This window comes from Convolutriloba macropyga, chromosome 1 (genome assembly GCF_964194025.1).
Source record: "Convolutriloba macropyga chromosome 1, txConMacr16.3, whole genome shotgun sequence".
Taxonomy (NCBI): domain Eukaryota; kingdom Metazoa; phylum Xenacoelomorpha; order Acoela; family Convolutidae; genus Convolutriloba; species Convolutriloba macropyga.
The window spans coordinates 18,568,090-18,582,571 of record NC_134468.1 but is presented as its reverse complement, the minus strand read 5'-3'; the positions used below and the strand labels follow the sequence as shown (position 1 = coordinate 18,582,571).

The 14,482-nt window shown below is 35.5% G+C and overlaps 1 protein-coding gene across 2 annotated transcripts; it reads left to right on the top strand.

Moving 5' to 3' along the window:
• Positions 1-768: 768 nt before the first annotated feature.
• Positions 769-12,589, top strand: LOC142346476 (ataxin-3-like). Of its 2 annotated transcripts, none has more exons than XM_075398868.1 (7): positions 769-853; positions 925-973; positions 1,102-1,212; positions 1,562-1,712; positions 2,323-2,389; positions 6,907-7,164; positions 12,223-12,589. In XM_075398868.1, exons 1-7 carry the CDS (start codon positions 830-832, stop codon positions 12,508-12,510), a joined length of 948 nt encoding a protein of 315 aa, XP_075254983.1. In that variant the 5' UTR covers positions 769-829; the 3' UTR covers positions 12,511-12,589. The 2 variants fall into 2 exon arrangements, with proteins under 2 accessions (XP_075254983.1, XP_075254982.1); XM_075398867.1 differs by having other exon boundaries at positions 1,559-1,712.
• The last annotated feature ends 1,893 nt before the right edge of the window (positions 12,590-14,482 follow it).

Below are 14,482 nucleotides of genomic sequence, written 5' to 3'. Positions count from 1 at the left end.
CTATTGCGGCTATTTTCTGGCAATCTGCCAGCTATGTTTACGATTGTCATTAAATTTTCGAAAATTTTTGTTAGTCCCGCTTCTTTGTTTTCAAATTTCACGAAGAACGTCTACTCTTAAATTCTGAAAAGATATTCATGCAGCAGTTAATTTTTTCGTGGGGATTCCATTACACCGTGTGAGAAGGTCTTTTTCGTGTTTCTTGTTTAGTCTTTCTGTGATGTGATTTTAATTTTTTGAGTCAAACAGTTAGGAGAGTGTGATCGATTACTTGTTAGCAGACATTTTAGTGGGCTATTCCACTGAATTGTAAAATTTAAATTAAAAGTGACATTTAATTAAATTAAAAAATAAATTTTAAGTGCGTTTTATGTAGATTTCTGACTCAATTTAATGTTTTCAGCCCTTTTTTATTGGTTACCAATTGTTTTCAGAAGCTTTTCATTTACCATTATTTTTTTTCTCAAGTCTGCATTAATTATTGCCGCTGATGGTTTATCATTTTCCCAATTTTTAAAAGAACTCTAGCTCATCCTAAATTAGGTCGAATCGTTATTAAAAAACAGTTGTAATTGCGAACCTTAGTCCCGAAATTGAAACGTGTGTATAATCATTAAGATGTAAATCAACTCTTCTTATAGACCCCTCAGATGGCGCAGTGCAAGTGGTTAGAATATTAAATACTGTATTTGTCCTTCGTGGTTTTGTTCTGTCAGCTCCAATGTCAGTGTAATCCAAAACCAGTTGAAAGATATCATAAACATTACTTTACCAACGTAGTTGTTTTTAGATACTTTTGATTACTGGAGATTTGAAGGTGCTGACATCTATGGATTCAATTTTCTTTGAAAAGGTATGGGCGTTTGTATTTGGAAGCCTTTCAGATTGTGAGCTGTGATCTGATAATGATGCTCTTGTTTTTAGCAACAAGGCAATTTGTGTGCACAGCATTGCCTGAACGCTTTGCTTCAAGGTATTTCACATCGCATATGGTCAAATCAGAGATAAAATTTTGTAAAATTATGTAATAGCTGAATTGCAACTCTGTCGAATTGAGACTCAGATTAGACACCAAGATGTCTGTAAAAGTGATGCTTTTAGGTGACTACTTTTCTGCTGTTGATCTTGCAGACATAGCGCGAGATCTAGACCAGCTGGAGCGCGACAACTTACAGGAGGCTGGCGTTGAAGAAAGTTCATTTTCCGCCGGAGGTAAAAAAAAAATGTAGATTTGGTTAAAATAAACTGTTCTATTAGGATAATAATAGCAATAATGAATTATTGGTAGTGAATATCTAAAAATATCTTAAAAATATCTAAAATTACCCGTGGCACAAAGTACATGGACGTTGTCAAACCATGCTTTGGTTTCGAGACAAAGAATTGATTACTAATCGATAAAACGTTCTTCGTTAATTGATGTTGAGTATTTCTTGATAACAATTATTTCAAGTTCAGGAAATACTAACCCGCGATTAATCACTTGATTTTAAAACGGTCCATAAGTTACAGGACTATAATTGTGTTGTGCTATAATGTGATTATTGTGTTGTTTAAGCAGAGGAAGAGGAAGGTGGTCCGAATGGTAGCCACCATTATGATGACAGTGGATACTTCTCAGTCCAAGTGATAGAGAAAGCATTGCAGCTGTGGAGTATTAGACTGGAGCTTGCTGGCAGTGCAGCTGCTCCTATGGTGCTTGAGAATCCTTGGTTAGTTGGACAGAACCCATGGTGGACCTTTGATCTATAACTTGCTTTTTGGTCTGCTCATAAAATCTATTTAATATACCTTATTAAATATCGTTTGTGATGTTGATAAAATCACTGAGAACTTTTGACATTTTCCGAGGAGCGGTTTGAGAGGTAAATGTGAATTTTCTAGGCAGGTTCGCGTAACCTTGCTCGAAACGCGAACTTTGTTAGATTCAAGATCTCATACACTGTATAGGATAATCTGGCCTTCCAGTATCTGGATCTGCACATCAGTGTGTCAAAGTTCATTAAAACGCTCCTGCAAGTTTGAAAATGCCGAGTGTTAGCAGTGTCTATTTGCACAATGCTTTCCGACTGTTCTTGCGCAATGCATGTGTTAAGTAAAAATGCTTACGTGACTGCAGAAATCTGTTCGAGGTTCAGGCTAACATTGGAACCGCGGCGTTGTTCTCGATTATTGCCAGAAGTTCTCGGTGACTTTATCGGAGTAACATGACAACTATACTTCTTGCTGTGCCTGAATTGAAACCATGGTTTGTCTGATCGCACTAAACTGACTGCCTGTTTGGCTGCTGTTCACGATGAACTGTTTGCTGTACTGTTTCAGTGCTGAAATTGCCTTCATCTGTAATTTCAACAATCACTGGCTCACGATTCGCAAACTCGGAAGGCAGGTAATTCAATTTTACCTGCTGTTATCAGAATTTTCTTTCGGGGACCCAAATATGAGTTGATTATAATGAATGGCAGGTGTTCAAACAATTTAATTCGTGAAATCAATACCTCTCAAGAAGCAAAATATTAATTTACCACTTGGCTGTTATTAATAGCTGCAATAGTGAGCTATTATTGACCTTCGTTTTTGTTTAATAGACGCACAGTGATACCTGGGGCTATTATTCGCCTTCTCTTGGTTTTTTTTACGACTCGAAGAGGAGTATTGGTTTTCTTAAGGTTTTTTTTTACCGGAAGTACTATTCGTTCAGACGCTGTTTTTTTAGCTAAAAGCGAAAGTGAGTAAAATTGCCGTGTGAAATAATTTTTCTGATCGAGAAAAGTTTCTTAATCATGCGCCGCGTTTTGTGAGTGACTTTTTGACTTTGAAAAGTATTTTTTGACAGAATGAGGCATACAGATAACTCTTTTTAACCGTTTTTCGTCTAAGTGGCCCAGTTTTTTTGCTTGTAATTTGTTTTTTTTGTAGAAATAATTTTTATTCGATGCTATATTGAAATGTAAACCTCGTAAATTGATATCACAGTGTTTTGCAGAGCCTGAAAATGCTTTTTTCTATTAATTTTTTCATTTTTGGATCTTTCAGCCGTTTTTTAGTCCAGAATCAGTTAATATGGCAACTTCTTTTTGATAGTTAATATACTCAACGCCTCCTTCTACCTCGATGTACTTTTATTTTTATAAAAATGTACATTTTATAAAAATGATCCGATTTTGGTAGCTTTTTTTCAATTTTTCTCAGTTTTTTGTTTGTATTTTTGTATTTTGGTTTTAATTACTAGAAATAGTCGTTCTGTACAACATGAGCGACTTTATTTCGTTTTAATAAAGTTTCAATTATTTTTTGGCGTTGATTTTTTGAAAAACAGTTAGAAATTTTTTCAAATGCAGGCTTAAAAATTTTTTGACCATTTTTCTGCGAAATTTTTCAATGTTTCGTATGTTTGAATTCTGCCTTTGCCTTTTTTGTTCTGTTCAGGAGGTTGAATCTTTGTCTCGGATGACTCGTTGTCTTTCCTATGTCTCGAATGCTGACCAATGAAATGTATTCGTTTTTCTTGATTTTTTAAATTTGATTTTGGCCTTTCAAAAATCAAGAATTAGTCTTTTTGTTACGGTGTTCTTTACATTGTGTCCAAATTGTTCACATTCCAGCTTGCATCATTCTAGCTTTGTCCTTGCACCTACATTTATACTGGTTATGCTGATTTTTCCGTTAAAAATAGAATGATTTCAGCTTTTTCTTTTCGTTTATTCTTTGGTTTGCAATTGATTTCATTCAACATAAGGCACTACTGAGTTTTCTAGAAAGCTTTTTCCAAAATTTCGATTCATTTCTACCTATTGTAATTTTCTTGTGGCCTTGTTATGGTTTGCTTTCGAATATTATTCTGTTACTTATGTCTTTTCTATGATTAATTTATTTTTTGAATTAGTATGAAATCTTTTTATCTAGCATATATACAACAAGAAAGAAGCATGTGTTAATCTTGTTTTATTCGCAGTGTTTAGAGATCTAAGTGTAGTGGTTTTCTGATTCTTAAATTTGAGCTTTCTTTCTTGAAAAATTTAACTTAGTTTTCTAAGAGTTTTATCTGCCTTTTGCGTTCGCAACCTTTTTGAGACTAAAATCATGAATTTTTTGAGGGCAACTGATAGACCTGTCAGCTTTTTAGCCAGTTAATAAATTGACGATCTATTTTATATGGGATTTTAACGTTGTCAATAGTTTTCAATAATATAAATTTCTGCTGCATTTTGTTTCTCTTGGTGACAGTGGTTTAAATTTCACCAATTTTTAGATCAGACCTGAAGAGGTTATGATTTAATGATTTAATTCAAAAGTTAATGGCTTTAGCTGCATTTACGGTTTTTTGTGAAGTTTTGACGCTTCGAGTCGCTTTCTGATTTCTTCCGGCTATGTTTTTTGTTTCGTGGTCGCGATTTTTGTTACGACCATATGACTTCACAAGCACTTTTTGTTCATCTGCTTTTTGTTCATTCGTTCATGCATTTTCAACTAAAATGCGTGCTTGATGTCAGTTTTTGCTCCTATTGGAGCGAGTTTTTTGGTCATTTGTTTGATTAAATTTTCGGTCACACTTGACTTACCTCACTCAAAAAATGACTTCCTCACTTTGAAATTGACTTTTATTTACTTTATTTCAAAGAGACAACGTCAAATGGGTGTGTGTAATTCTAAAAGAAGATTATTAAAGAGCAGTTGGTAGAGGCAGCAAAGACTTATACAGATTTTTAATCAAAATATAACATATCAGCCTATACAGATTTTTAATCAAAATATGACATATCAGCCTTCAATGAAAAGACGAATTTTTTTGGTCTGTCTTTTTTACTGTTTTTTTAGACTGCAGATCTACAAAGCCATTTTGGCTATTTTCTGGCAATCTGCCAGCTATGTTTTGTTCTATTTCCAAAATGTTGAATTATATTGTGGCGCTGTCTTTACGACTCGAAGAGGAGCATTGGAGAAGTGTCTTTTTGAATCTATTTTATTCAATGAATTTGTGGCAGAAAATGAAATACTTAAAAAAATTGGGAGTTGTTGGATTGTTAAGAAAAATTAGCTAGCGGAGCGATAGTGTTTTATTTGTTCATACAGCTGTTTTAAAGAGCTAGAAAGTTGTGTGAAAAAATTTTCTGCAAGCGAGCGAAGTTTGTTGTTTACGTGCCCCTTTTTCAAGCAGTTTTTTTTGGTTTCGACTGTTGTTTTTATTAATAGCTTTGATTAATCTATATTAATATTTTAAGTTTTTATTGATAGTTTTGTCAAGTTTGTTTTTTTTTGTCAATTTAGAGGTTTTCTTCCCTTTGGCTGGTTTTTAGACTATGTAAACTATTTTTCGCCCGTTGTTTTGTGTCCTTAAGTTATTTGGTGTGATTGAACTCCTTAAGTGATTGAATAGACGCCTTAGTGCAGTTCTGATTGTATAAAACAGTAATTTTATTCAGAAATCTCATTAGAAACCGAGAAATTTGAATTTTTTGACAGTTACTTTGTTTTTTGATTTTTCATCAAAATTGAACAGATCCGTTAGCCTATTATGACTTTATTTTTTGTCGTGTGAGCTTTTAGGGATCTGAATCTGATTATTTGATTAAGGAACGTTTGTTGTTTTTATGTGATCTTCTATTATATGAAATAGTTTTATTTTTCTTTTTTTGTTGGTTTTTTTGGGCGAAATATTTCATTGATTTCAAATTGCCATTTTTAATTTGATTGAAGTTGTGTCAGTATGTAATAGTTTTCTTTATGAGTTGTTTTAGGGCCGAAGCGACTCTTTCAGTCATTTAAGGAATTCTTCGGCTGTTTTTTAAAATCTTTTTACACATTTTCATGATTTGAATTCAAATTGGAGTAGTGATTTTACTCACGCTGACACAGAAAACTAGTTGTTTGTGGAGTACTTTTTTGCTCTGATTTTAAAGTATAGTGAGAAAACGGTGTTTGGACAAATTCGCTTTCTCAATGGGATTTTTTTTTCACGTGCGGCATTGACTTGTTTTTCTTGTTGTTTCGAGTTGGGTTGTGTTCTAAATGTTTTTCCTAATTAATGTTTGGTCTCTTCAAAGTTAGGTGATCCTATCAAACTTGCGATTATATTAGTCAGGTGATCTTTTTAATGCAATTTGCCGCTTGACCGATTTTTGTCTGACCCTTTTGACTTTTGTCCTCAAAAACGAGATGAACAGGTAGCGCCCAGAGGGCATTAATTGCTCTTAGAGCCTCTCGTCGGCTTACTAGACTCTAAGTATGCAATTCACCGAAGCTGTTTGGGCGACACAAATTCATGATGTGAGGGGCGCTCCTTAGAGGTTGATCCCCCCCCCCCCCCCCCGAAAGCCCACGACTTAACAACGCAAAATAAAATCTTAAAGTATAAGGCAAAACATTTTTTTATAGCTGCGATGCTGTAAGCTGAGCGAAGCTATATTGCAGTGCGCTTGGTTTTTACAATTCAATGAATTTGAATTGTAATGGGGCGCTGTCTTTAAGATCTGTTCACACATTTTCATGATTTTTGAAGTCAAATTGGAGTAGTGATTTTGGTCACGCCGAAACAGGACCTAGAGCGAAAATGCGAGTGGTTTTGCGGCGTCAAGTTTTATCTCTAATTTTAAAATAGAGAGAAAGCGCTTTTTGAACAAAATTTCGCTTTCTCTTCGGTGATTTTCTGTTCACGAGCCGCAATTTGGATTTGATTTTTACTGTTTTTTGGAATCAATTCCTAGCTTTTTCTTGGTATAGTTTTGTCTAGTGATAGAACTTCGTTTTCTGTTCTCAAGAGCAGCCTTAGGCAACCCACTGTTTGCGATTTTAGACGTGTTCATCGTGTGTTTGCAAGTGATTTCATCCGGCGTTTGAACGAGACTTGATTGAATTGCTTTCTCTACAGCTGAACAACGAGGTAAAATATTGAATGTTGGGTTTCAGTGGTTTAACTTAAACAGCATGCAACGAGGCCCCAAGTTCATATCGGATACCTACCTCTCCCTCTTTCTGGCTCAACTGAAAGCAGAGGGATATTACATATTTGTGGTGAGAGGCGAGCTTCCTGAGAGTGAAGCTGACCAAATGCTCACTCTAATTCCTTATGATCCGTCAACCGAGAAAGACACACTGTTGCCGCGAGCGGGCAACGAGACTAAAAGAAGTACGGATATCGACGATAAAGCTAAGGGACATCATTGGGTTAGATCACTAACTATTACTGAAAAATTTAATTAGATAGCTTTTTAATTGCTGCTTATCAGAGCAACTACTGGGAGGAAACTTAATAAAGATTGCTCGCCTGATACTATGCTAGCACAGAATGTTCCAGCATTGTATTTCGAGCACATATAAGATATCAATTTCGAAATCAAAAAGCGAGACAAACGAGTCTTTGAGCCTTATAGTTGGTAATCTCAGAACCGTAAAAATAACAGAGCACAAAATTTTATGTTCAAGGTTTAGCCCAAGTTAGGTTAGGAAAATCAGGAGTGCTAACTTACTTTTGCCGTTCAGTATAATTATCAATTCCAACCCCACTGAAAATAAATCTAGCTAAAGCACCAATTGCAACTAGTTTGGTGATCGGATGAAGCCAGCAATGATGTTGAACGTTTTGGTAAAACCCACCGATCATTGGTGCCTGTTTTATTTTTCTGCTTTGATTTCTGATAGCAATATAAAATTTATCAGCATTACAACAAAGCCCTGTTGAATGCAAATACTACATTTGGTGGGCAAAGATCAAACAGAACAGGACGAAATAGAGAGAAAATGTAAATGAACATTTTGAAAAGCACTAAATTTCGGCCTTTTGACTTTTATCTACCATGTCACTATTAAGATAACGTTCATCAATCTTTGCGTGGATTTTTCATATCGAGCAGCAAGGATCATCGAAAAGTGGATAATATTTTTTAAACTAATGGTGCGAAATGCTTATCAGGAAACGATATTTCGTTTGTGCGTCTTTTTTTCTGCTTTCCTTTCTCTGAGTAATCATGTCTCTTACGCCTCATAAGTATGATAAGCCTGTAATAGATTAAAAGTATTAAATTGAAAGCCCACGACTTAAATAAAATCTTAAAGTATAAGGCGAAACATTTTTTTTTTGTAAAATAGCCAATTTTTGATACTCATTTTCTGTTCATTTTCTATTGCTTTCTTTTTTTTCTACGGAAGGACTTCAACCTCACCACGAAAAACGTTTGCTCCAAAACGTTTGGTCAATGTTTGTTCCAAATTTGCGATATCACTGGAGTTGTTCATATTTAGCTTAATGTCTCATTTTTTATATATTTTAAAATACAGATTTTCAAGTACACACAAGTTATCTGTTTTGAACGCTTTCAAAACGTAGAATTGTTGAAAAGTGGATGTAAAGTTTAGCAATGGTATAAAACGGCAATGAAAACATATAGAGACAATTATTTTTAACTGTTTCTCCCAAAAATTTTTGTTTTCCACTTCGAATTTTTTTGACTCAGGAAATAGGCCAAGCTATACGTGAAAAATCTAAATATTGAATGCGACTATAAATGTATTCTCATTTTTTACAGCGAAAAAATCGCGATGCTCCTTGAATTTTTTGTTAGTACTTTGTTCTAAATTAAACTTATCCAACAGAGCAGACATCACACTCAAATCGAATAGCAGAAGGACAAAATCATGAAAAATGGCTCTATAGAAGACAGGCCGCAATCTAACAGCATGATTTTATTCCAAGCATCCTCAGTTCGGATCTAACCTGAATTTTTGTTGACTTGAGAAAGTTTTAGTTGGCTTCAAATTTCGGCGATAGCAGTAATTGAAAGCAGTTGAATAAGATGAAAATGAAATTGCTCGATATGATTTAGGCACAATTTGAGAGTAATTTCACAACGTAAAATGCGATGTAACTGAGTGCATGTCTAACTATTTGAGGCAGGCAACTTTGATGAAAAAGTATGCTGTTACTGATAGAGCAAGACAAAATTTTTTTAGAATACCTCCAACGAAGATTCAAAATTTGCCTTATAAAAAGTTATATACTACGAGTCGGCTCAACGTTTGTTAATTTTGTATGCGCTCAACTACTGTTAATATTTTGTCGACGTTAAGTGAAAATGAGCTGGAAAATGACTACTTATGACAGCTTAATTTGATTTCTTCATAGAAAAATTATAGGCCAAAGAGCTGGATAACTTTGACGTGCGGTGCGCTGCAATAAAGTTTGTACATGTCCCAAACATTTTCGCAACCAAAAATGGAAATTGTTTCAAATGTTTCACTCACTCTGGAATCACTTTTATTGTCTGAGGGTGTGTATGAAGCTGTCGAATTGGTCCTCGCATAAATATTGCTCATTTTCTAAAGAAATGTTGAAACAATATGTGAGTGGCAGTGAAAACGATGAAGCCATTGATGATTATTAATAGCCGCCCTCATCTTCTCAGCCGGCTATTATAGCGCTCCTATTTTTTACAATTCAAAGAATTTGAATTGTATTGGGACGCTGACTTTTTTTTTAAGATCTGTTCACACATTTTCATGATTTTTGAAGTCAAATTGGAGTGGTGATTTTGGTCACGCCGAAACAGGAAATGGAGCGAAAAACAAGTGGTTTTGCGGCGTGAATTTTTTTCGCTCTAATTTTAAAGTAGAGTGCGAAAACGGTGTTTGAACATAAATTCGGTTTCTCGGTAGTGGTTTTTTGTTCACATGCGGCAATTTCACTCTGTTTTTTACTGTTTTTTTCGATTTTTTGGATCGGATTTTTTTGTAAATGGTTTTCCCAATCCATTTATAGTCTGTTCTCGGTCTAGTTTTCTGTTTAGTCAATGAAAATTCTTTGAATTGTACGTCAGGACTTGTCCTGCTATGTTTTGTTACTTCGTCGAATAAAAAAATGTTTCGCTTTACCTCGTTTTGCTGCTTTTTCAACATTTTGCGTGATATCTTTTTGACTTCTCTAGGCTAGTTTCTCTCTTCTCTCATTCTGCTAAAATTGATTTTGAACATCAGTTGCTCAGCAAAGCAATTCAAAATGAACAGAGTCAGTATAAAAAATTGAAGTCAGAAATAGAAACGGGATAAACCCATAAAGCCCAATTTTAGATGCCCGCTATTTGAACGTCGTTCCTATAAGTATTATTTACCTCTCTGTAATGCTTATTGTTATTGATAGTAGCCCCTGTAGCCTCTCTCTAAGAAACAGAAGTATGTTCAACTACGAAATGCCATCAAAATAAATCGGACTTAAAAAATGTTTTTGTACAAATCTTTTTTTCAATATCTTCTGTTATTTCAATCCCAATCATGCTTATTGGAATCAACGGCGGCTATTTTCCGGCAATCTGCCGGGTATCTTTCTGATTTTTGTGTGGCCGACACAAGTTTTATGCTGGAATTTGCTCACAACTATAGGGCTTCAAGTTTGGCGTTTGATTTTTTAATTACTCTCCGACGAAATTTGAAGCAATTTTTGTAGTCTTTTTCTAATAGACGCGAAGCGATAGCGGCTATTATGGCGGGAAATCGTGGTTTTGGTTAATTAGTCGTCTCCATCGATGTTTTGCAACATGACTTCTTGAAATCGACTTTTTCGATTTCAGTGACTTCCACTGCCTTGAAGTTAAAATTTGTGTGCGTGACGTCAATTGTTTTGCTTTTAGGTCAATTGCGTGACTTACCTCACTAAAGAAATGACTTCTGAAATCACTTAATGAACTTCAAATTTGATGAAAGTCTAGTTAAAGATCAATTGTGTGCATGTAAGTAATGCCAAACGTATATGCCCTAATTCTTGAGTATTAGCCTTTTAATTGTAATTATTATGTTTGAAAAAGCTCTATTAGGGCTCTTTTTCCGTATAGAGCGTATGTGCCATATAAAAGTGACATTCCGAAGCTAACCAAAAATGTCTAGTTGTCTGTTATAGGACTGGCGGTCAATCTGTCTTTAGTTGTTCAATCTTATTTTGTTTAGTTGTTTCGATTCATAAAAGGCCAGAAGCGTCTATCGCGGCTATTTTCCGGCAATCTGCCGGCTATGTTGTCTTCAATCAAATTGTTGTGCGACCTGAATTGCTCCGTCATTAGAAATTTTAAGCTGCTAACCTCAATTTGTTGCAATTCGAGTATTGTTCTTGAATGCAATAATATTTAGAAATGTTTTTCTTTTTTGGTAATATTTGACGTAATTTTTTTTATCGGGCTTTGGGTGTACTAGTAAATTTTATTTCAGTTATTTTGAAAAAAAGATGGTTTTTATTTGACCTGGAACGCAGTTTGAAACAATTATTGTAAAAATGTGTTAAATGCAAAATTTTCGCTGGAATGTTTTTGCGTTTTTGTTCTAGGCCATTCGCTCGTTAGAGTTATGTGACTTCTCAAGTGACTTTTCCACGCTTTACTTCTTAATTTTTGCGTGATCTGAATTCGTCTCCTTCAATACCTAAGATTGTATGTGGCTAGATTTCGGAGTAGCTATCAATGATTGTTTAAGGTTTCAGACTGGCATCCTGAGATTCAGGGGTTTTTGCACCCATACAAAGTTCTCTAGACAACTCCCCCTCTAAAACCCGCTTCTCATTCCTTTGTCAAACGTGTTTTTCGTACGATACTGTTCAAATAATTCAGAGGAATTTTCTGACTGTTATATTGTCTCTTCATTCTACCGTAGGACTTGTCAAGCTGTTCTGATTTTCACATGTGCCTTTGTTTTTCTCATTTTGTTCCCTAGGTTTTAAGTTCTTGTTTAATCGCTCTCGAACGAAGTTCGAAGCAATTATTGTAAACTTGTTTCTCTATCAATATTTTTGCTTCACCGTTTTCTTCTAGAACATCTTTCGCGGTCACTTCTCGGGTGACTTTTTCACGCTTGACTTTCAAATTTTTTGAGTGATTTAAATCGCTCTCATTCAGAAATTAGGTCTGTTGCAAAAATGAATGCGGTTGTGAGGGATTACCAAACATGATCTGTGAAGGTTAGTGGTTAATCTCAAAGACTCTAATCCGCGCTAGCGCGAGTCCGAACCTCACCCTTGTCAGAAGTTTTTGTACCCATCGAAGTTTCTGTAGCCTGCACCCCCCTCTAAATTTCATCGCACCGTCTTTCGTCCGAGCGCAATTCGTCCGGTGTTAGTCGGTTCATGTTTTTTGGCCCTAAACCGCAGAGAAAGCGACTTTTGATCAAGCTAATAAAAGAAAGGTAAGAGATTTCTATTTTTGTTTGTTTGCTGATTTATGAACATCAAGATGTGGTTTTTACTAACTTTAGGGAAAGCCCGCAGGCACCGTTCAAACTACTTCAAATTCGACCGCTGCATCTCGTGGACTAACTCCACAATCACCCTCTGATGCCGATGCAATACGTGATAAACGTTTGAAGTATTTTCAAGAAAAAGGAAGCGAAGGTGCTTGCTCAGCCGCTATAATATCAACTGAGGACCTCGTATCAAACGCAAATGAGCCCGTAGGTGACGGTGGTCAACGTTCACATGAAGATGCCTTTGATGAAGACCCTGAATTGGCCGAGGCTATTAGATTGTCTCTCCTTCAAAATTAGGTGCTTTATTATAACTTTTTTATTAAACTTAATTTACTTTTTTCCATTACTGCTCATGAATTTATTCTATCAACGCTTTTGCTGAGAAGTTCTTAAATTTTGCTGGATAATATTTAAAGTCAGTACAAATATAGTTTGGTTGTGGAGACTTAAGGTTGTTTTCAACTTTTCTGCACTAATTTGTTTTCGACTTTTTGATCATATTTGAAATCGTCTCAAAACTGAGCACAGTACAGATGCGTTATAATGATCAACCCTAAGTGCAGGCCGTAATTTTTTCCCCAGACGCTTTATGCAAAAGTTTTACAAGGGTTCGCTTTTATTAATTAAATTCAGTGTTGTGAACGCATAAAGAATTTCCTATTTTTCATATCAATAAAAAATAACACGCAAATAGCAGCTAAAAAAGTCCGACAACTCTTGAAAACAAACTAATGGCAAAAGTAACTGAGTGACACTAACAGCTTTCCTTCTTCAACAACAGCTTCCTTTGAGGCATCAACGGTTTCGCGCCGCCTAAGCGTCCTAGAGCCTCGAAACAAGAGGATGGAGCTCCTCAAGAGAGCGAAGCTGATTTTTGTCCGTAGATATGACATGTCAGCATAGCATTTCTCTTTTCGCGCAGAGGGCTCCAATGATAGTTGTGTCAGCGCTTTGGAAGCTGATGGTCCAACTTCACTAGTGAATGCAAATACAATTGGATAAAAGGTTGCCTTCTCAACATCAATTTTTCTTGATATATATTTGTTCTTTTTAATACATTCGTGAAGCAGTTAGGCTACTGCTTTCGAGGCCATTTTTGGCAAGTGGATTGAAAATTTTAGCTTCAAAGTAAGATTTCTGAAGCTGGATTCCCAAAGTCCGTTAGCCTTGATGCCTAGTCTTGCATCATCATCAGTTTTCGTTGATTTAAAAGCAAAGTTTCCCCCTGCAATGGTTGAAGATGAGGTTCAATCTCAACATGAGGACTTGACAGATCACTTGACAGATTCCTAAAGGAATCGAGAACTTATTTGTGTCTCTCTGTGTGTGTCCTCCTGTCGGACAATGGAGAGCATGTGCCGCAGTGAAATTTTCATTGCATGCGCATAATGGCGTGTTTATGGGTCCCGACCATAGCGAAGGACAATGCCATCTCAAAACTCGCTTTTTTAAGCTCAAAATGATGTCGCTTCAATGGCATAGCGTTTAGCTAGAAAATATATGTTGGACTCAGCAGGTGCAACTTTGGACTTGTTGCAGTTGGAATTTTTGTAGACTGGAAATTTTAAATAAGTAAGTTTCAAATGAATCCTGTTGTTTTTCATACTGTGAGTTGGGGCTTTGTGTAAATGCACATTAACGATCTGATCCTCGATTATGTAATTTAGTGCAATCTTAAAACAGCTACAGTTTTTATTGACAAGTACTTGCTGAAATTTTTGCATCTGCTGGAGAAAGATCCCGGGTTTTCTCTTTATTCAACTTCAACTTTCTGATAGTCTCAAGTTTTTGTGATCGTATAGTTTGAATAAACAAATCGAACACGGGATAGGCGTAAATTTCTTAGCATTACTTACTGAGCTCTCAGTTTACATCATTTCGTAGCAATTGTAGTAATTTCTAGTGCTTCCAAAAAATTATTATAAGAACTCTTAATTAAAAAATTTGATAGGTTTTAAATAATTCACAGTACCGTCCTGAGGATAATAAAGGATGCCTATCTAACAAAATCTTGCCATATAATCTTTAGATATTGGCACATGACAATCAGTTTGACATGAGTTTTTATTTTTGAGTGGTTGCGCACTTCTTTAGTTAATGTTTTTGTGATCAGTTCATTCCGTAGCTACATAGGCAATCGAAGCATGTTTGGAGAACATCTGTTGTTGCTCCAGGCCTACTTAGTATGCAATGCTAGCTAGCTTAAACATTAATGGTAAGATTTACCCTATTTGCGAAGAATCAGTAAATTAGACAAATATAGATTGAT